Source organism: Podarcis raffonei, chromosome 8, assembly GCF_027172205.1.
Source record: "Podarcis raffonei isolate rPodRaf1 chromosome 8, rPodRaf1.pri, whole genome shotgun sequence".
In the NCBI taxonomy this organism is placed as follows: Eukaryota; Metazoa; Chordata; class Lepidosauria; order Squamata; family Lacertidae; genus Podarcis; species Podarcis raffonei.
Window position 1 is genome coordinate 23,926,366 of NC_070609.1, and position 23,028 is coordinate 23,949,393.

Consider the following 23,028-nt stretch of genomic DNA (forward strand, 5'->3'; position numbering starts at 1 on the left):
AACCCTTTGCATGAATTGATTTTCATTCCAGACATGGGACAAATAAGCACACATTGGCAGTCCCTGTTTCTTTCAGAATTCTTTGACATCTGTCCTGCTGAGATGAAGGGAAAACATTAACATTGCTGAGTTAAGGGGGAGAAAAGATTGCTTCAGAGTCAGGTGCTTGGTGGCCTCAGTGAACCATGTAGATTCCTCCCAGATGCTGAGGATAATTTGCAGGCTGCATTAAAAACTGTCCCCTTGAATCTAGGAGAAAAAACCTGACAACACATCACCAAAAAGTTAAGAGACAAAATGGGGAAACAAAGACTTCAAAACGAAGTTTCTCGAGATTGTGGTGTGCTTTAGCTCTCCAAGAGGAGCCCTTTACACTATGGAGAGGAGATATGTGCACTTTTCCAGGTTTGCAAAGAACCAGAGCATCCTGTTTGATAGATCCCAAACTTTGCAGTGTGCTCCCCCAGGTGGCCCTGCTGTGTACAACATTGAATCAATCTGCAGCATTCAGGGTCGTGCATGAAATCTGATGTCCGCACAGAAATCATTCAACAGGGTGATTGCTAAAGGGAGTGAGATTCTTAAAGCAATCATTTTCAACTGCAGCAACTGGGAGAGCACTGTTGCGCTCAGGTTCCACTTGGAAGCTTCCCCTGGTCATCTGGTTGGCCATTGTGGGAACAGGATGCTGGACAAGATGGGCCTTTGGACGAATCCAGCAGCAGGTTTCTCATGTTATTATGCAGCTGCAGAAATGATGGCTGATACTACTGCATGACCTGTGGCATCATGCACTGGTACCACTCATTTATTTATTATTATTTATAAAATTATTAGTTGCTTATTACCTAAAATGTCTCCAAGCAACATTTATTTTAAAACATAAATATATTATACCATGAAAGATCTTAAATCTACCATGCTGACCAAGAAATTGGAGATATCAGTGCTATCAACAAACACCCCTGCTCAAGCTGTATGTGCAGATAAAATAATTAAGATGCAACAATATATGAGTTCAGAATGTGCTGGAAAAGTAGAGCTTCAAAGGAGAACCAGAAATGCCATCTTTTATTTGAAAATTTATTGAAAAAATGCAATACAAGTAGCAAGATTGAACACGTCTAAATGCTACATCTACTTTCCCTTTGACTACAAAAGTTCAAAATAACAGCTACTTAAGCTATAAAGATTTGCTTCCCCACCCCCTCTGTTCCTATCCCCCACCCCCAAAGAAAGTAATAATCGGCTATTCTATACAATTCACCATTGTCTTAAAATTTTTACAAAGCTCCTTCATATCTGCAGTGAAATAATTTGTGACTGAATGTGTAAAAAAACAACAAAAACCCCGTCAGAACACAAATATTTAATTGTCCATTATAGGAAAATGGCAAAGCACAGTTTATGAACACTCCCCCAAATAAAACCCAGAAAAATTTTAATAGCTGGCTGCCCACTTCTGTCTGGCAAGTGAAGCTGCAATTTTTATTCCCAGTTTGGTCAGTATAGATTACCATCCTGCTGCCCTTCCTTCTGTACACACATTCATACATAAATAGCTTTCATTTACTATACAGTTAAGACAGTTTCCGGATAATCTCATAGATGAGGGAGGAAGTTACTGGGAACATATTGCATCTCAGCATTATAAATAAATAGACCATATTTCATTTACTGCCCTAATGGTAGCACTGGCCCCCAGGAATTCCGAAGACCTCTAGAAACCAAATTTATTCTACAGGCAATTAATGTGATGGTGGTGGATTTGAGGTTGCCGGCAGCTCACTTACAAGAAACAGCAATTCCCCATGTTGGTGGCAGATAAATCAGAGGGATGCATCTCTGGTATCTTAGTCCTAAGTGAGGAATAGAGAACCTGTGGCCCTCCAGAAGTTGCTGGACTACCATTCCCAGGAGCACTGGCTATGCTGGCTGAGGCTGATGGGAGTTGGAGTCCATCGGCATCTAGAGGGCCACCAGTTCATCATCCTGGTTCTAAGTGGCCTTCACAGCACCCAGCTTGAAAAGGTAAGCCAGCTCAGCATATAGTTCAAAAAAAATTTGTTTTGTTTCCACTGGTCTGTCTGCCCCTGGGTATGTGGGTTACTTATGGCACATAAGCAGCCTGAAATGGAAAAGAACCAACTTTGTCTATTGACAAAGGGTACTCTCTGCCTGGTGTTCCTTCCTTACCACAGGTAACCATGTCAGTGGCTATTTTTAAGCCCAGATGCTAAGGAAAAGTTTTCCCTATAGCAAAGGGAGCATATTGAAGGCTGGGGGTGGGGGTGGTATTTTGTGATTTAGCTTTCTAAGAAGCCAAATAATAATGTATTTTTTTAAAAAAGCAAGCTTCTGGACTTATTAACGCTAAGTTTACAAGTGTACGGGTAATGTCTGCTGAAATCTAGAAATCGGGGGAATTGTTGAAGGGAGTACCTTGTAAAAGCATTGTGCTTCTCTCCCTACAATGATCATTAGCAGAAATGATATAGTTAATAGCAAAATACATGGCACAAAGGTAATATGAATCTGCATGATTTGCATACTTTATACAAGTAGCAGAATTCAGCATTACTTGCCACAGAATTGGGTTACTTCATTGCAGACTTTTTTCTTCTGTTTTGCGCAGAGTACACACAGTCTTGAATGAACCTAAAGGATGGTAGGGGATCTTCTGTTGGAGACGGAAAGCTTACTACTCATCAGACAAAGCAAGACCAACTTCCATCACCTAAGGCTGTTAGTCCTAAATGCCTTAGACTTTTGCCAAGAGGGTCTGTGATGGATTAAAAAACTATTTCAAAAAGAAACTTGGGTGACCCTCAAAGAGTTATTTGCTTAGTAATTTACCTTCAGAGTTATGTCTGCCCAGTTGCATTTATACTGTCTCCTCCCAGGATTGTTTCTCACACTTGCTTTCTTCCCTTATGATTTTGTATGATTGAGATTTGAGTAGATTTTTAAGCAATGCTAAATATTTACACCCTGAAGGGGAAGACGGGGATGTGCAAAAGAAGCTAACATCAGATGTCCATATAGGACAGGAGAGCATTGGGGTGTATGGAAAGTCGGAATCACCCCCACTTAAACACACCCTATGCGCAAAACCAGTGGGGAGGGGCAATGTGTCTGCTGGATGAGGTTCCTGCACACAAGGGGTGGTGAGCTCTTAAACTGGAAAAGCAATAGGTAGGTCAGTGGTCAGGAGAAGGGACAATCTGAGAAGCATGCCCCTGATTAGATAAGAGTAAATTCCTGTTTAATGGGAAATCCAAACTTCATGCAAAAGAAGTGTCTGAAAGTAGTTTTAAAACAGAACAGGACTTCACCAGCTAGTTAGCCACAGGATACAAAAAGTTAAAAATCATGCTGAGTGACAGCTCAAGGAAGGACAAGACATACCTTCAAATAACATACTGAAAAAGCAATAATTCCATTAATAAATGTGTAACAGTGCTGCACTTGTAGTAAGGTTTGAGATTTGATAAAGATGCCTTCTTTAGAATTACGCAACTATTTTATAGCTGGTGCTTAAAGCTTTTAATAGCAGAGGAAAAGGAAGCTGCAGAAGAATTATGCACTAGAGAAAGTGACACAACCAAAATTGTCTTCCACAATAAATACATTTTTTAAGTGCTATGGGTTGATTTTTTATTTTTATTTTTAAAAGTTCAGTCTAAGATTTTTAGGAAGGTAGCCCATTAGTTCTATTTATAAAGAGAAGGGCATATAGAAACCCACAAATAGTGTTACAGCCCGAGTTTGTTCACTTGGAAGGAAGTCTATTGTTTCCAGTTGGGCTTTACTCACAGCTAAGTGCATTAGATGGCAACCACTGAAGGCTTGTTGTGGCTGACGGGACCCCAGAGCACATTGGAGGAAAGCTGATTGAGCAGTGCTAAACTCTTACATGTCCATAATGCTTTCAAACTCTAAATAAGACTGTATTAACTCCCTAACTGAAACCTACTCAAAACTGAGGGGGAAAGTAGACATGCGGTATGATAATATAGCTTCCACACAACTGCTCGTTTTCACTGAAATCAGATTCTTTTCAATGTGTGTCCTTGTTTTCTGTAAACTTTCTTTAAACAGCAGAAAGCATTCCTCTTCACTTAAATGCTAGAATCAGCCCTCATCCCGCCCCTCAGCTATTAGGTGGTGCACTCAAAAGAATTTCAACTTCATACCTCTCAGAAAAAACATCACTCATAATTCTACAGAACTTTCACATGCTGCTGGAAGGAAAGAACAAGCCTGCAGTTTTTAGTGTTGCCAAGGAAATCTTTCAACTAAGTATGGAGAAGAAGTTCATCTTATTTGTGAAGAACATGTTGCATCCCAATTTGGAATCCTCTCATTCTTCCTACATGGGGAAAACAGTTAAAGGAAATGAAACTGCTTCCCATTTAAGAATACTGATACCAACTACCTTTCGCGAGATTTGTTTTAAAAGTGTACTTTTAAAGTCATAAGGAGAAAGAGTTATTTTGGGTAGAAACAAACCCACACAGAGAAAAACTAACTTAAATCTGCTCTTGTTCTGATTTGGATCCTTTTTTTAATGGCATTCAACATTCTCTAGTGATAGCCAATCAGAACATACCTAGGTTAAGATCCTGAGAACTGCAGCCAATCCTGGGGTTTGTTATTTCATTTAGCATGGTAGCAATGCAGCATCCACCATTCATTTCAGCAGCCTTATGCAATAAGTTTTGTATGACCTCAATGACTCAAAGGAAGGAGGTGCAACAGTAGTATGCTCTATGGACTGTGCACAAGAAGAACTACAAATTATTATATTGTCTTATAAGGAGCATTAAGTGACTTGCAAGATGTACAGGCTTAGTTTTTAACAGCAATCATTGGAAACAATCTACAATACTGATGATGCCTTTGTAATTGCCTGCTTAAAGAATACAGATTTAGGAATGCTGGATTGTCTCTAAGGGATGACTTGTGCTTCATTTATCCCTTCCTGTGATATGTTACCAGTGTGCCAAGTTTAAATAGTGCTTTAAAAACCAATATGATTTTAAAACTATGCTACCAAAACCACAAAAACTCAAAACACAAACAATTGGGAAGGAGAAAAAAGAAAATAAATGAACACCTCATCCTATTGTTATAAATTACAGCCTATTTCATAGTGTGTAGAGCCCACACCTCTTAAACACACAATTCTAATAGGCTTAATTTAATGGAGAACAAAAAGAGGGGGGAAATAGGAGAGTGAATTTACAAAAGATTTAGTATTCCAAGGAGTGCAAAAAAGAAAAAAGGAGAGAGCTGGAAAAACATGGTGCCTTGTCACAATTGATTAAAACCTCTAGAATTCACAGCATAAAAGGTGAAGCAATTTCCATCATTTCTGAATCTAGACTACTACTGAAATACCTGTGCAAATACCACAACCCCCTGCTATATTCAAGCATCTAAGGGGCTGACAAACCAACAAAAGCAAGGGAAATCCAGAGGAAAATAGGGCAGGCACATTTGTGCCTGGCATATATAAAATAGCTGTGATTAGGAAACTCTGAATATATCTCAGATCCACAAGAGCCAAGACAAAGCATTGCACAAGTGTTTTCCTGATTTCTCAGGCAAGAGGGGTCACTTCTAGGTCACTGAGACCCCCACACTATAACATGTTCAAAGTTATGTGAGAATGCAAACTGCTTGAGGAGGAAAAGAAGGAAGAAGGGCAATGCAGTTCAATCAAAGGCAATCACTTTTGATAAGCTCTACATGTTCTTTTTGTGTGGGCCTCTGACTTCATAATACAGATCCAAAAAAGGTGGTGGGGAAAGGAAATGCAAAAATGCAAAAAGTGGGGTGGGGGATTGCAAAACTGTAAAAAAAAAAATCAGTACTGTGAAAAGTATGGCATACTGTCGGTCACAATATAAAAATGATAATCAAAAAGGATCCATTGTGTTAAGGAGAATCCGAAGTAAACATCAAAAAGCACAACTTCCTAGTAATAAATGATAGAATGTTTGACTGAGAGTAAATCTGGCAAGTTTGAGGTCATGGTGCTCCAAGGTAGCTTCCTTGTAGTTTTGCTGGTATATGTTGGGTGGCCTTCGCAGACTGAAACAGACATCGCCTAGGGAAAAACAAATTTATGCTAAATTACCAATCAGTAGAAAACAAGTCTGAAATTCTGAAACATCTGCTGGTAAATTGTCTGTATCTTCCTGCCCATCGCCATATGCACACATGCACACACCTTTCACACATGGCAAGAGGTCTGTGTATTTAGGTATCAGCACCAAAGTACACACACAGAGATAAGAATTAGTCTCATTCCACTCCATCAGAAGCAGTAATGAAACCAAGCTACCATGGATCCCTTGTTATATTCTGTGCACATACTACTCAAGTGCTTGAGAATGACTTGTAAGTTTAAATATGCTTTTCAGACACCAGTTTTATAAGTTTTTGATCATTGCCTCATTATCACATTTTTTTTATTTTGAACTTGTTAGGGTCCCTGCCCTAGATGCTTCCTCAGTAAATGTACTTACATTTCCTGTCTTGCACTGAATATGCAGTCCAGGAAAGTTTGCCGAATGCCACTTTCCCACAAACCAGGTTCCCTAAGCTGTCCATGATATACCTTTTTGAGTGCATTAATGCATACCTCAAACCTAAGCATCCTGCTCTCTGAATATGTAGCATTAGGAGGCCTCTTTCTACAAGTGCCTAGTTCCTGTTCACTCACAAATTTAATAAGCTCTGCTGCAGCCAATCAAAAGTGACTAGACAGAGTAAGCTGAATTTCACTGGTGGAATAAAGTTGGCAAAGCTGTGCAGTTCTCAAGTTAACATTCTTTGAGTGTTGGCAATGTACCCAACACATAAGGGGAACACCCAGTGAGAAACCTGAGCAAGCAGTGTCAAGACTTGTGGAAAGGGCTCTCGCCACACTGAATAGCCCAAGGCAGGAAAGGCTGCTAAAAGGATGGGGCTTTCCCTCCTAAATTCAGGATCCAACTACCAAGCATGGAGGTTCAAAATAACATCTGGGTGGTATGTGATTGTTTGTGGACTAAGGGAGTTCAGAGTTCAGTCCCACAAAAAGTAGTTAGCTTGCAATGGGCACCCAAAATCATAGTTAAGTCTACAGCAAGACTGCAAACTCAAACAACTGTGAGTTCTATTACTTGCCCATGCACTCATACCACATTAACTATCCATGGTAATAAAATGCAGACACTTGTGGTGTATTTAAAAGATACATGACAGCATATGGAGAAGGAAGTGGAACTTTCAGACTGCATTAGCATCCATTGCAAAGTCACGGCAATTGTGGGACAGACCTCTGAACCTGTGAACTTCTTCTAGCAACAACTGTAACAGCACATGAGCTCTTTAAGCAAATCCTTCACTTAGTCACTTTGTGGCTTATGGGCCACATGTAACGGTTTAAGAGGAAGGCCTAGAAGGCTACAAAAGCTGAAGTTACACATTGTGCCTGTGGGCTTTATGTTGTGCAGGCTCAGCCTATTTATGTCTATGCATTTAGTGTCATTGCTCTAGTCTTAGTGGCAGCTAACTTTCAAGCAGATTTGAAAAGTTACAACCACAGCCAGGCTGACCTCTTGCACATGGAAGCACTTTGTCATATATTGGGGCTGGAGTGTTGACCTACAAAACAGGAATTAAAAGTCCAGACATGGCCCCTCATCTACCAGCTGCTGAGCCTTCCCTGTTAAAAGTCCTGCAAGGACAGAGTCAAAATGTACCAAGCACAAGTTTTGAAAAGGCTTTCCTTGAAAACTGCTAGAAATAAACAACCTTCAGTTGTGACTTAGGTGAAAACCTTGCCATGCTTCAAGATGCAGGAGTGCTAACAAAAAAAGGAAAAAAGAAAACTACCTGATAATATATGTAGCTGGTCTTGCTATTTATTCTGCAATCTCAGTCTCCTGGTGGACAACCACCTTGGTCACAGACATGTCTGGGTGTTGCTCCTTTGCTTCTCTGATGGCCTGTACCAGAACCTGAAGAAAGATGGCATAAAGAACAAACTTATATTGAATCGAGTTTAGGGCAACAACATTTTGCTTCCTATCACGATCTAACTTTACCAACTACTTTCCATATAGTAATGAAGGATTGCAACCTATCATTAAGGAAAACATTTTTGGATCAATTTAGGGCAACAAGGTAGTGGCATATTTATTGGGTTCTTTTTCTGACCCACTGCAAGGTCACAGGGCAGCTTTCAATATAAAAATATTATATTTAAACCAGTTAAAACAGTTTACAATACAAAAAAAATAGGGAAGGTCTTAACAATGTATTTCAGATGTCAAAGGCCAGGGTAATGCAGTGTCTCTTCAGTACAGAATGAAAGCTATGCACTAAAGGTTGGCAGAGTTCAGAATCTGGCTAGAATCTTATCATGGGTGAACTTCAAATCCCTCTGGAGACCCCAAAGGTCATGCAATATATCTTGCTCCATTGATAAAAGTGCCAGAAACAATGTGCACATACTCAGAATAGTCACTAAACTAAAAGTCTTACTTGATCATGATCAATGTCTGCATCTCCTGTGATGACAATTCTTTTTTCAATTCGTGTTTCTGAAATTCCACCTTTCACAGTCTATGAGAGAACAAACAGCTTACAATGCAACAATGCCAAAATGTTAAAAAATAGTTTTAAAGAGAAAAACAAGCCTAGTTAATCAATCAGAGCAACCAAAAGGTCAAGTCAGCAGGAATGATTCACAATTAGATCTAGTTTAGATGCGTATCACTCTTTGACAACCAAATTCCTATGATTGTAAGCTTAATAGATATGCAAATGATTTTCCTACTGCTGTCACAGGCCTGGTTTGCACATCATGGTGAACATGAGAGAACAGGGGCTCCTGGAGAAGGGATTGCAGTTGTTTCACTCCTTCCTGGTCATTCTGCTGTTGCACTGTGCTGAGCTAAGCCATGGTTTGGTTTAGTGTCATCTGAACCCTGGCTCATGGCTTAACTTTGCCAGGCAAACCATGAGCCATAAGCAATAGGACAAGCTTTGGTTACAGCTCATGCTTAGTTTGAAGAGACATAAACCACAATCCCAATTTCCAATGATACTCTATACCAAGCTGTCGCTTGGCTCAGCTCAGCACAGCAGCAGAATGAGTGAGAAGGAGCAAAGAAGTTGCAATTTCCTTCCCAGAAGTCCACATGCTTATGCTAAGCCATGGTTTAGCTTAGCAAGACATGTGAATCAGGCTATAGTGAGAAATGTGAATGGAGTGTGTGATAACTGCTATCACAGGTTTGTTGAACTTATATGGCTCCCAATGGCGGCTGCGTTTTACACAATTCTTAGCTTGTTCAAACCCACAATAGTGACCAAGCTCTCAGGGACACTATCTCCTTTTTTTCAAAACAGGGATCTGAAATGGAGACATGTTAGATTCCACTCTAGCCTGGGCTAGACTCCTTTGAACCAAAGCTAACATTCAGGACTATACTGGCTCCTAAGAAAAGCAGACTACAGCACATGTAAGAATACATAAAGGACATCAAAATAAATTGTTTCAGAAATTACTATTCTCTGCTGACATCCTAACAATGCAAAAAAGAAAGAAAAAGAAATGGATGAATTTCCATATAGACACGTATCTTCAATGTATGAATAGTTAGAACCGCACTTAGATCTTGCAGACCTTTATCAGACACAAACTTTGTGTGTCCACTTAATAACTGACCTTTTTAGTCCTTGTAAAGATATACATCTTTGTTTCCTCCTTTCCTTATTCAGTTTTTGCATAAAAAGCTAGTTCCACATTAAGAGAAACAGAGAGGGAGAGGAAAGACAAAGAGCAAGTGCAAAAAAAAAAGAAACTAGAAAAAAAGGTTTTGTCCTATGGTCTGATAGGATGAATGCTCACATCTACATGGGGGAAAGTAACATCTAAAACAGTCCTACTCACATTTGCCTTTCTACTCAGACTACCACCCAATTAGAGAAATCATAGTGGATTCATTGTATGTGTTTTAGTTGTTTGACTACACATACATATGAATAAAAACAACAGTTTTTATGAAAAAACATGTTTTAAAAACATATTTTGTTTTTAGATTCTGCAATCTTTCTTTTAGATAATGTTACAGCAAGCATCAATTCCTGATTGAGAAAGAAGAGGGGAATTCGCCTTAAGATAGTGCTTGCAAATACAAGTACTTGTATTAAAAATGATACTTTAAAAAATCCACTGGACGATTGAGATGCATCTTTAGTCCTTTTTTAAAATAAACTTTATCTACTAGACTGAAAGTCACAGATCCACTTTCAACCAAATTCATGCTAGCAGAAAACTCTTAGATTCAAACACACACTGCTTATACACCAGGAGAACTGGTACAAAAACAAAGAGAGGTAAAGGTGTGTAAGCAACAAACCTAGTCATTGAAGGAATGATGCAGAAGATGAACAGAAATGCTTAACAGCACAATTGCTTCATAATCTAATCATCCTAACCTACTGGCAAACTTATTCGTCTTCTCACTCTGTTAGTCCAAATGAAATGGAGCCCAGAAAACCTTAGATTGTGTATCAATTTGATCCTTTTAATGTAGTTTTGTATGTTTTGTGGTATTTTATGCACTGCGATTTGCTATTTTATTGATTATAGATTAGTAATTCTTTATTGTAATTGATAAGCGTAAACTTTTATTATTTGATGATGTTTAATTGTACTGTTTACTATTAGGTTGAATGATTGGCAGTTCGAATCCCCACGACGGGTTGAGCTCTCGTTGTTCGGTCCCTGCTCCTGCCAACCTAGCAGTTTGAAAGCACGTCAAGTGCAAGTAGATAAATAGGTACCGCTCCGGCGGGAAGGTAAACGGCATTTCCGTGCGCTGCTCTGGTTCGCCAGAAGCAGCTTAGTCATGCTGGCCACATGACCCAGAAGCTGTCTGCGGACAAACGCCGGCTCCCTTGGCCCATAGAGCAAGATGAGCGCGCAACCCCAGAGTCGGTCACGACTGGACCTAATGGTCAGGGGTCCCTTTACCTTTACTAATTGTACTGTTTACTATTAGGTTGAATGATTGAATATTGCTTTTTTGATATAACTTGTTTAATTTTAAAGTTGTTGTGTTTTTTTAAATATTGGATCAGATTGTTGCTATTAATGGTTGATGTTTTATTATGTTTTTAAATGTATTGGAAGCTGCCCAAATAGGTGGAGTATTATTATTATTATTAAACATGCTGAAATGCCTTTATCTGTGTTAACACAATAATACTTCTCCATTATTAAGTGAAACCACGCAACACCTAAACATTAAATATAAATTCCCCTCAGGAGGAAGACATGGACCTATAAATATCCAGTACTTTGGAGGATAAACTGTGGAGAAAGCCATCCTTTAATCCAACAGTGTTTATGGAATTCTCTTTTAAGCTAAGTTACACAAACAGTTGCTTATCTTCCTATTATTGGAGAGGTTGTCCAGTGAGGTGCTCCCTAAGAGACCAAAATAAAATTGTTTCAGAAATTACTTTTCTCGGCTGACATCCTAAGAATGCAAAAAAGAGATGGAGGAATTTCCATTTAGACACATATCTTCAAGTATGAATGGTCAGAACAGCACTTAGATCTTGCACTGAGAGCAGGAAAGATTAGATGAGCCAAAATAAGAAAAACCTTTATAAAGAAAAATGATGGCAACATCAATGACAAGGAAAAGAGAAGTTAGACTATTCATTAACTCAAAGGAACTTGAGACAAAAGACCTTTTTCACTTTATTGGTTTACATGTTTTCAAGCCCTAGGAAAGAATGGTGCTCATTATGTTATTCCTGCCCCTTCCCTTAAGTAATATGTGAACTTGCCCTACCAAAGAGCAACGGTATAAAGGTAGAGGCAATTACTCAGTTAAACCTAATTAGAAGTAAAGCCCCAAAGAAAGAGCAGGCTGAATCCACAGGGTTCTGTGCAAATAATGTCAGAGAAGTGGGGTGGTGATACTTCTCTAAGTGAAACCAGGTTTCATACTCATAAAGATTGTAGACATCACTTAAGTTGCAAGAGTGGCAATTATTCTAGAATGAGTAATGTACAGGATGGTGACAATGAACATTAAAGCATTCTTTCTGGAACATGGACCAGGATTTCCCTTCCAGGGTCAAGTTAATGGGATTGAGGATAACTGAGATTAGGGAGCCATTGAACTGTCAGTCACATCATCCCTCAAAACAGAGAGGTCTTTTAGCTTCCTTGACTAATACATTTCCTTTAAACAAAGCTGCCTTTGAATTCTTTCTGGTGGCTGCCTTCAAGAAAAAGCTTACTGCAGCTTTGATGCCCTCAACTTTGGTGCTTTTCTAACAAGTAGCAGTAACACTGGTGCTGGAGGAGAGCGCTTCTGCAAACAAGAGGTAAAAATAATGACTATCTTGTATTTGGCTGCTCTACTACATGTTCGTTTGGGTCAACTGTATTGCAACACACGTGGCATATATATTTTTCTGCCACACATTTTCACAAGTGATGCATCTGGAGAGATCTCCACCAAGTAGTAAAGCTTGCCACATATTGTGAAGACTATCTGGAATTATTTCCACGTGGTATCACTGCACCTAATAGCTACAATGTTTGAGAGCCACTTTCCACATTAGTCATCTGAAATCCATATAGACTCGTTAACACAATCAGGTTGGTTGAACCATATGAACATTCCAGTATTACAGCCATCTTGAGGGACTGTGGAGTATGGAAGCAAAGTGAAGCAGCTTCTATGGGGGGGACCACATAATGACTGAAGCCTTATCTAAATATATTTGTTGTGCTTTAGAATGACTTGGTATTGGAAATGGCTTTCTGTTTTAGTACTATCATCTAGTGTACAAAGGTCAGTAGTAATCTGTGCTTCTTGGCAATCTCTAGTGGCAATTTGTGTTTCTCAGCAATCTCTGACCTTGATTTCTAAAACATAATGGGTCCTTTAATGTAGGCTAGCCCCAGCAGAGAGAATATGCTAGACACATACGGCTAAACACCATTTCTTTTGCCAGCAACAGTGTGCTGAGCTTGCTCTATTGGTTATTTCAAATGAATCCTGTGTCCCAGATAATGTTAGCTAATGGTCTCTTCTCGGGGTAGCTACCCACTTATTACTTTAACAACATGGAACCTCCTGTGAATAGCTCCCAAACTGGAAACACCTGTGTACCTAGCTTGGGAAAAGACTTCCGTGTTGAAAGATGTTCAAAGTGGGGTTAGTATGCATTTCTCCAAGCTAGAAAGATCCAGGTGGGTCTGGTCAGTGTCTGGATAGGAGACCATCTGAGGACAGTATGTATGCTGCCTTGAGTTCCACGTTAGGGAAAAAGCTAGGTTATGTATGTTTAATGAGATTCGTTTCCATCAGCTTCTTTCCATACCATTGGAAAGAAGCTGTAAATGGTAGGGAAAATCCTCTTCAACAGTATTTTGAATACCATTTGTCCTAGATTGAAACCTTCAAGTGAAGCATCAGTGGTGACTGTGTCACATCTAGAGTACTGACAAGACAAGTAAAAGGAACCAGACACGAGCCCTACAGTCAGTAAAACTCTGATGTGCCACAAACTGCCAATCCCATTAGAGAGGGGTCACCCAAAGACAGACAGAGACTAGAGTTTGTACAACTCATTCCCTGTCAACGCAAATAGCTTATCAGTGAGGTCACACACTTGAGACTATTGTATTTTACCTTTGTAATCTGGGTAGTGGTAGTGCTGCTGGTGGTCTCTGAAGTGATGGTCTGAGCACTTAGCAGAACTCCAGGGTCTAAATCCCCACTGCCATCATCAGTCTATGGCAGAGATACATAACAAGTATAAATTATCTCCTTGCTCACCTAGAGAGAGTTGTTTGTTCAGCAGAGAAGGCTACAACGGCAAAGTGTAATGAGCCAGAAGGCTGTTGGTAAATTTGCAATAATTTAATGTTACTAATCAAATCTGCATCAATGTGGCACAGGATTGCAACTAATGGTTGTCTTCACACAAAACATTAAACCATAATTTAGCACTACATGAATTAGATATGGCAAGCCTTAGTGAAGAAGCATTGGGTTTCCACGCTCTCCTTTGCACCTTCTGTGGGATCAGGAGGAGGACTTATTCACCAGCAAATCACAAGAATTAAAAATTTGGTATTAAAAACAGTTAGAACCAAATGCAGCCACAGGAATCAGGTCGGTCCTGAAAACACATGTCTCAGCTGTCAAAGGTGAGGGCAACGAGGTGCATCTTCACCTTTCACCAAACGAAACATCTCTGGGAGAAGGGAATTTCACAGCTTAGGGGCCGCCACAGAGAATGCTCTTTCAGGTCACCCCCGCAAACTTCCATGGATGGTGGAACTACCAGCAGGGCACTCTCTGAAGATCTTAACCCCCAACAGGGTCTGTAGGGAAGGAGGTTTTCTCTCAGATATTTGGGGGTTAAGGTGTTTAGGGCTCTAAACACTGGTGTGGGCATCCTGAATTGAATCCAGAAACAAACTGGAAAGCAGTGCAGCTGTTTTACAGCAGGGGTTTATATGAGTTCCAAAGGCAACTACAGCGAATAAACTGGCTGCTGCATTTTAGACCAGCTGAAGTTTCCAAGTCATCTTCACAGGCAGCCCTATACGATACGATACGATATCTTTATTGTCATTGTCCCTTGCAGAACAATGAAATTGAAAAACTACATAAAACTACATAAAACTACCACGAAACTACATAAAACTACATAAAAACTACATAAAACATTCAAAAACCCCTAAAAACTCTAAAACCCCATTTTAAAATACACTATACTACAGAGACCCCTTATGCTGCGTTTAGAACCAGAATTGCATTAGCGTAGAAACTGTTTTTCAGGTGGCTAGTCCTGGCCTTTATAACCCTATACCTTCTTCCAGAAGGCAGAAGCTGAAAGAGATCATTTCCGGGGTGCGTACTATCATGTGCTATCTCTGCCGCTTTCTTATGCCACCTGGCAGCATAGATTTGGTCTAAGGTGGGAAGAGTTCACCCAATAATTCTCTCTACAGTCTTTACAACCCTGGATAGCATTGTTTTTCCCCTGGCCGTGCAGCTCCCAAACCACACGCACAGACCATAAGTTAGTACGCTCTCCACAGTGCAATGGTAGAATGCCATCAACAGGTCCTTTGAGAGATTGTTTTTCCGGAGGATTCTCAGAAAATATAACCTCTGCTGTGCTCTCTTCACCAGGTCTTTGCTGTTCTCTCCCCAGGTTAGGTCGTCTCTCAACTCCATTCCCAGAAAAGGAAACACTGAGACCTGTTCCACGCACTTCCCCTCAATAATAAGTGGCTGAATATTCAATTTACATTTCCTAAAATCCACTTTTGTTTTCTTTAAGTTAAGCAGTAAGTTGTTTTTCCTGCACCACTCCCCCAACTGCTCAACTTCCTTCCTATAGGCCGTCTCCCTATAGAACTCATTGCAATAATCCAGAAGCAACCAGAGCACAGAATACTGTAGTCAAGTAAACTCTATCTAAAAGGGGCCCTAGCTGCTGAAGCAAACATAGCTGGAACTCCTAGCTGCAAAGGCCACCCGGGCCTTCAGTAACAATGTTGAATCCAGCAGAACCTGCAAGCTATGAACCTGCTCTTAGTAGTGCAATCCCATCTAGAAGTGGAAGTTTTCCCACCACCTAGATTCAAGAACTTGGAACCCATAACACCTCTCTTTTCAGGATTCACTTTTAATTTGTTCAATTTGTTGGCCCCCACTCAGCCTGTCACACCCCACAAACACTTGTCTAGCACCTCGGCTGCCTTTGATTCAGGTGTGTGTGAGAGACAGAGCTCTGTGCCATCTACATATTGAGGGCAATTCACTCCACAACTCCTGATGACAACTCCCAGCAGCTTCACTGAGATCTTAAATAAGACAGAACCCTGCAGGACACCACAGGAAAGCTCCCATGGCACTGAACAGTGTGCCCCATGACTACTTTCTGGAAACAACCCTGTAGGTAGGAGCAGAACCACAAACGTATAGTGCCCCCACCCGCCTTGAGCCATTACAGAAAGACAGCATGATCAATGGTATGGAAAGCCACTGAGAACTGAAGGAGAACAAGAAGGGCCATACTCCCCCGCTGCCCATCTATCTTCCAACAAGTGTCATCAACCAGGGCAAGCAAGGCAGTTTCATTGCCATGACCAGGCCAGAAGCTGGACAGAAATGTATCCAGATATTCAGTCTCTTCCGAAGATGCCTGAAGCTGGACCACCAGCACCATCCTCTTGAGCAGCTTGCCCCAAAATGGGGTATTTGCCACTGGGTGATACTGAATACTTCCAGGTCCAGACAAATCCAAATGGGGCCACCTTTACTCAGAAGGTGGCAAGCTGTCCAAGATTCAACAATGAAGTGAATTACTTTTCATATTGGACCTGTTGCACAGACAATAGCTAAATCCATGGCAGCTGGCCATGAAAACCACCAGCAAGCGATAAGCCTGAATGTCCTCATCATCATACTTTTGAGTTCAGCTCAGCTAACTGGGACAGGGAGCAAAATGTCTGGTACAACAATATAACCCATTGTCAGCTCTGGTCTCTAATTCAGATACTATGCTTTCCATGTTGCATGGGTTAGGAACTGGACAAAACTGCTAAGGTAAGAATTTCTCCAGGTTTTTGCCACTATCTTTTGCCCTTTCTCTTAGTCCTCAGGTAATGTGATACAAAAAGTCCCCAGAGAAAGCACACTTTCCAGTCACATTTCCAAAGTGAACTAGTCTTTCAACAAAAAGGGCTAGATAACTACATTAAATATGTTTTGGTAGCACAGAGCAACATTTCAACCATTTTTAGGTACAAAGAAAGCTTATGCAGAGCAAGGTGCATCAAAACTCATATGTGCCTAATGTGTCAGAACATCTAAGCCCCATCCAAACAGTGATGCTGCTGTGAAGAAACAAACTAAAAAAACCCTACATCTTAATTCAACACCAAGGTTTAATACCTGCTGAACAATAATGCATTGTTTCCTCAGAATCTGGTTAGTGAGCTGTTTGACAAAACTTGTAGCACCCTCAGTGTTACTTCCTTGTTGCCACAATGGTAGCTTGAGCCTCAATCCTGCTTCTGGAGTTGGATGGCCACACAAACATAATGAAGTAAAAGGGGAGACTTGGCTCAGAGAGGATAGCCATAGTATGTGTTGGGGCAGGTGGTTACGTCTTTTTGAAGGGGAGAAGAAAGCTTTAAAAACCCAGATGTTTGTTCCTATGCTAAAAAAGAGAGCTCTTTTTTTTCTTTAGTAAAAACAATGACCTTGATAGTGTGTGTGCGTGTTTATGTGTAGTCTAACAATTAAAAAAACTTCCAAGGGTCACCATGACAGATTAGACTGAAAAAATTAGCTATGCACAGGTTCCTTCAGCAAATGGATGTTTCCCCTGGTTTGCCATCTCAGACTGGAAGAACAACACCAATATTTCTTAGTCTGCCTTTAAACATATTTGTGCCACAGTGAGATATCTGCTCATGTACTTGTTTGTTAGAATTACATATTAATTAATATTTTACAAGGGTTTGTGAAACTTACTGAAATATCAAATGCAATACCTTCAGAGTGTCCACTAGGTGGAAGCAGCATCCAACAGATATCACAGAATTTCCAAGGTTTCAACATATTCAAATGTGATGAGGACATTTTAAGCATCTCTCAGGTGGAGTCAGCTCTAGAATGTGTGGCTATTCCTTGTATGGTTGGCACAAAATAGCACAGAAATTGTTTTAACTCAGCCAGCAAACCTCCATGCCAGAGCTGACCAAAACCTACTTATAAATGAAGTTGAGAGGGATTTTTATAATGTGAAGCTATATTCAAAACATATCAACCTCTACAAATGCAGATAATTTTAAAACATGTAGTGGATAGCTAAGCTCTATACCAGCTATTTAGGAACAGAATTTGGACATGTGCCAGGTGATAAACGTCATTCTCTGTCAAAAGGCACTACCAAAATGTTTCACTCAAAAGTTCAAAAGCATTAAAACTAAAAAGGGCCAATTTAAAAAAATTAAATTCATATCCTAACATTCCTCCTAAAGAAACACCAAGAGGAAAAAAATGTTGCATAGTACACTCACCAGCCAAATGGGAAATGCATTTAAAAATGAAAAAAGTTTTTTAACATGCAGACAGAAAAATAAAAAGGATAGATCCAAGCAGTTCTTCTGAAGAAGTGTATTCCGTACAGAAAACGTTGCCACTGAGAAAGCCTTACCCTGTGTTGCTGCTAACCTTATTTTAGCAGGTGGAATGCAGAGATTAGAGAAATTAGTTCCTAAAGCATGAAGGCTCTAAAAGTCAGAACCAACATGGGGAACTGGCCTGAAACAAATAGGCAATCCATGCTGTGAAGCCAGGACTGGAGTTCTACACTGTCTGGGGCCTCCCTTGTTTAATATGGAAGCTACCACATTCAGTGGCAGCTGAATTCCAGCCAGACTTCAAAAGGCAGTGATAAGTAAGCACACTGCAATAATCTAAATGGGAACAAAGCATGGGTGACTGAAGTAAAATCCTTGTAAGAGAAAAAAGGGTGTAGTCAGCTCACCAAGCTAAATGATTAAAAAGAGTGTTCCTCATCATGACTGCCACCTGAGATCAAGGAGCAAGGCAAGGTTAAGTAGCATTCCTATGCTGGATATTTGCTACTCTAAGGGGACTGAAGCCTCATGATTAACTCTCTAACCCAGTAGAGGCTGGTTCATTAAGATGAACAGGGAAGACCTGGCTACTCCTGGATTCGAGGGGGGGGGATAAAGCAGGGTGTCATACTTAAGATACTCCAAAACTGCTGAATGATTGGCTGAAGTATCTGTGTATAGATACTAAAAAACAGAAGAGATCACAGATGGAACTTTTTGCTATGCCACAATATAAATCCCCAAAGAGTTAAGCAATAGCACCCACTGCTGTCTTCCAATTTTGATCAATCATGTAGGAGAAGAACCACTCCAGAGCAGTGCCTCCAACTCCTAACTGATTAAGCTGCCCCCAAAGGATATGATGGTCTATTGTATGAAACATCAAAAAGAATGTTCTTTCCCTTTCAGATAATCCCACACTTTCCCTTTCAGATAATCCATGAGGGCAACAAAAGAGGGCTGAAATCCCCAAATCTGCCCTGAACCAACTGGACTTACTCTTTCAAATTGGTTTCTCCTAAGAGTTCCTGCAACTCTGCCACCACCAACCACTCAATCAACCTGTCAGTACTGCTCAGTCCAAGTTGGTGGGTCCCCCGTCCCCCCATTCAGGGACTTTTCAAATTGGAACACTTTCCCCCAGTGATACAATAATCTGAGTCTTATTAGCCTGCCCTAGGTGGCAGGGTTAAAGTGAGCTGGTCATAGGACTCAGATCTTCTCTACAGCCTTGGGTAGCAATAAATCAAAACTTCCATCAAAACTGACAAGGAGGTGCATTACACACTTCATTGTGGCCTGCAGAAAACATGATGCCTTGTCAGTGAATTCTGACATTGATACTAGTTCGCTTTGGGGAACACGGTACTGTATACAGTGGTACCTCTAGTTGGGGACACGATCAGTTCCAGGGTGCCATTCACACCCAAAAAAGTCGACAACTAGAGCGGTACTTCTAAGCAAGCGCGCTGTGCATGTGTGAAGCGTGCCGAACGCTTTTGCGCATGCGCGAAGAATGCTTCTGCTGCGAAACCCGGAAGTATACACTTCCGGGTTTGCCGTGTTCGCAAGCCAAAAAGACGCAACATGAACCTAACGCAACACGAGGTATGACTGTACAGTGGTACCTCGCAAGACGAATGCCTCGGAAGACGAAAAACTCGCAAGACGAAAGAGTTTTTCGTTTTTTGAGTTGCTTTGCAAGATGAATTTCCCTATGGGCTTGCTTCGCAAGACGAAAACGTCTTGCAAGTTTGTTTCCTTTTTCTTAAAACCGCTTGAAGAGGTGCAGTTGCGACTTGACTGTGCTTCGCAAGGCAAAAAATTCGCAAGACAAAAAAACTCGCAGAACGAATTAATTTCGTCTTGCGAGGCACCACTGTATAGGGAAAGCAAAACAGACACAAAACTTGGCATATATATGCTCACACAAGTTATAATGAATGCATGAGGATGAAAACTACATGCTCAGAAGCCACAAGCTACTTTCAGTTTTGATACTTCTCCCCAGAAAGTCAATATCCACTGGGTAGGAAGTATCTCCCTCATTAAATTCCTCCTAAAGGGTTAATAACCAAGAAGACAGTTGGAGTATCAAAACTTCTAGAAAGTTTTATTGGGGCTGCAATCTGGCTTTGGAATTAATGTAATATGTTTTAAAATTGATGTAAAGATTGTAAAGGTCTAAAGGTTCAAGTTCAATCTAAAGGTTCAGGTTCAAATAGCTGTCTTTGACCACTGCAGCCTCCCCTATTAACGCACACTTTCTTCCCTTTCTTTGTGCCTTCCATGAGTGTTGTGGCTATTGTGCAAGCATAGTGGGCATAATCCTCATATAGTTTGGGAAGCTCTACTCATTGTGATCGATGCAGGGGGGAAACAGCATTACACCACTCTTTTCCGCAGCAAAGAGGGAAATCCTAGATGCCATATATATATGTACAAAAGTCTGAAAACTCAAGCCTGATCAGACTTCCCAGATATGTATTTATGTTTGTGTTTGGTGCAGAAAGCACTGGTGTCAACAGTGGTATTTCTCACAACAATTTAAACCTGTGAAGCTCCTCTCAGGTAAGCTTGTCCCATTGATATCAAATTTTCTAATTTTCACTGAGACTATTTACACTACAATAAAACTGTACCACCAGATTATGAAACAGCCTACCTGTGCAGCTTCATAAGTTATAGTCTTGGTCTCTGTATGGACAATAGGAACTTCTTTCGTTGGAATTTCACTTTTCACAGTGTTCGACACATCAGAGATAGTAACTGTCTGAGTCTTCACAAGGGGTGGCTACAAAACAGGATTTTAGAGAGAGAGAAATCACATTTAGTACCATTGAACTCTAACAATATTACTGACAACCATTACAATACTGATCTGATAAAAGCACAATGGACTCCATATAGAAATTTCAGTTGCTATGTTGTTTGCACTAAAGGCACATTTTGGAAAGTCATCTGTCAATGTTTGGAGATAAAATATAAATAACATTTTTCCCCTAGCTTCCTGGCCAAATGTGACCATCTGCAAACTAAAATATGGAAACTGTTTCATAGTTAAAAGGGTAAGCCAAATTTAGCATGCGGATAAGAATCTTTATGGTTAGGAGGAGCTCAAGTCTGATTAACATGCTAGTATATTAAGAGATTATACAAATGTATGATTTCCAGCCAGTGTGAGATGTGTAGAGTCCAGTAGCTTCTATTAAATCAGCATCAGATCATTATTTATGGATATTCAAATCTCAAGAATAACAGGAAAAGAAAAATCAGCTGTGCCACCACCTGATAATTAATCAAAAGAGAATGTAATATTAGTAAGAGCACCACCAGGCTTTCCCCACTCTGTTATGTTCCCTTCACCTTTTCAAAGTCTGACAGTCATCACCTTGATTATTACCAGATTAAATGTTGAGGTATTTTAGCAGATGGGATTGTTAAGAACACTGGAGCAGGCAATTTTTATTTATTTTTTAATTTGATGGGCAAATGCAGGTATTTCCTCAGAGATTTCCAAATCAGATGACTACAGACTCAAAGAGCTATGTTTTGTTCTTGTAAATGGAAAGACTTGCGGCGCTGGCTGCTTTTAGCGCAATATTTTCTGCAATGTATTTACAACACACAGAAGACATTTAGCACTATCTCATAAAATCTGATGCCTTTTAGAATCGGTTTCCTTTTCTTTTAAATATATTCTGCTTGAGTCAGGAGACAATACTTTTTTAAAAATTGTTTTAATAAAATATACATCTACTTTGTAGATGAGGGGAATCATTCCTATAGACTGGAGATTAAGTGGTTGATTAGTTTGGGGAATATTTCAGGCCATCGAAACATAATCCTTCTTTATGGATTTATGACAAATGCTTGCTGCAGTGTTTGTAGAATGACTCCGAAAATGTAGCAGAGAAGACTGCAAAGAGAGATGTTTCAAGTTCACATTTACTACCTGGAAACAGCGAATGAGGGCAGGAAACTCATTATCAATACTTGAGCTGTGACATTCTCCATTTAGCTTGCTAAGTGGCTCACTTGCCCCTTTTCCCCCTTCAACATCACAGGCTTCCTCCTCTTGTTCGTGGAGGTGCAATGGAGGTGAAGAAGGGATTCTATAGACTTCCATCTCATCCTGTTTTGAGTCCTCAGCCTCTTTCTCCACATCTGAGTAAAAGCCCTCTCCACACCTTAGGTCTTCCTTGCTCTCACTGAGAGCGGCAGCAGCAACAGCAGCAGCAGCACCCTGCTTTTCCTGCTCCTTGCTGCTTGCGGAAGAAGTGTCAGATTCACAAGTATGTGCAGACTCCTGTGGGCTTGACACTGGGCTCTCACTAAGGGCCACTGAGTGCTTTGAGACCTCCCATTCAAAGTGAGAGGTAATATTTCCCCCCTCTGCCATTGCATCCAGATCCTCTTTGAAGGGAGAGTCACTCGCACTCTAAAATGAAATGAATACACAAAAAGGCCAGAAATTAGGAACAGGGCACACTAGAAACATAGACCATTTTAGCACATGTCAATTTGAAAGGGCCTATATGCAACCTATTGCAATCCACACAACAGAAGATCAGTACAGTGGTACCTCGGTTTAAGAACAGCCCTGTTTATGAAATATTCAGTTTATGAACCCCCGAAAACCGGAAGTAGTGTCCCAGTTTGAGAACTTTACCTTGGTCTAAGAACAGAATTCGAACAGTGGAAGGGCATCGGCAGTGGGAGGCCTCATTAGGGAAAGCGCGCCTCGGTTTAAGAACAGTTTCGGTTTAAGAACAGACTTCCGGAACGGATTAAGTTCGTAAACCAAGGTACCACTGTAC

General features: G+C 40.4%; 1 protein-coding gene across 27 annotated transcripts in view; it reads right to left on the minus strand.

Annotated features, from left to right (window-relative positions):
- Positions 1–1,053: 1,053 nt before the first annotated feature.
- Positions 1,054–23,028, minus strand: part of EPB41 (erythrocyte membrane protein band 4.1) — a 274,098-nt gene continuing 252,123 nt past the window's right edge. For 16 of the 27 annotated variants that reach the window (XM_053398548.1, XM_053398547.1, XM_053398553.1 and 13 more), the window contains 6 exons: positions 22,164–22,649; positions 20,874–21,002; positions 13,728–13,829; positions 8,542–8,622; positions 7,891–8,015; positions 1,054–6,115 (listed from right to left, as the gene is read on the minus strand). In XM_053398548.1, the coding sequence (XP_053254523.1) occupies positions 7,920–8,015; positions 8,542–8,622; positions 13,728–13,829; positions 20,874–21,002; positions 22,164–22,649 (894 nt within the window). In that variant the 3' untranslated portion in view covers positions 1,054–6,115; positions 7,891–7,919. The remainder of the gene's footprint in view (positions 6,116–7,890; positions 8,016–8,541; positions 8,623–13,727; positions 13,830–20,873; positions 21,003–22,163; positions 22,650–23,028) is intronic. The other 11 variants (XM_053398563.1, XM_053398570.1, XM_053398569.1 and 8 more) reach the window with 3 other exon arrangements.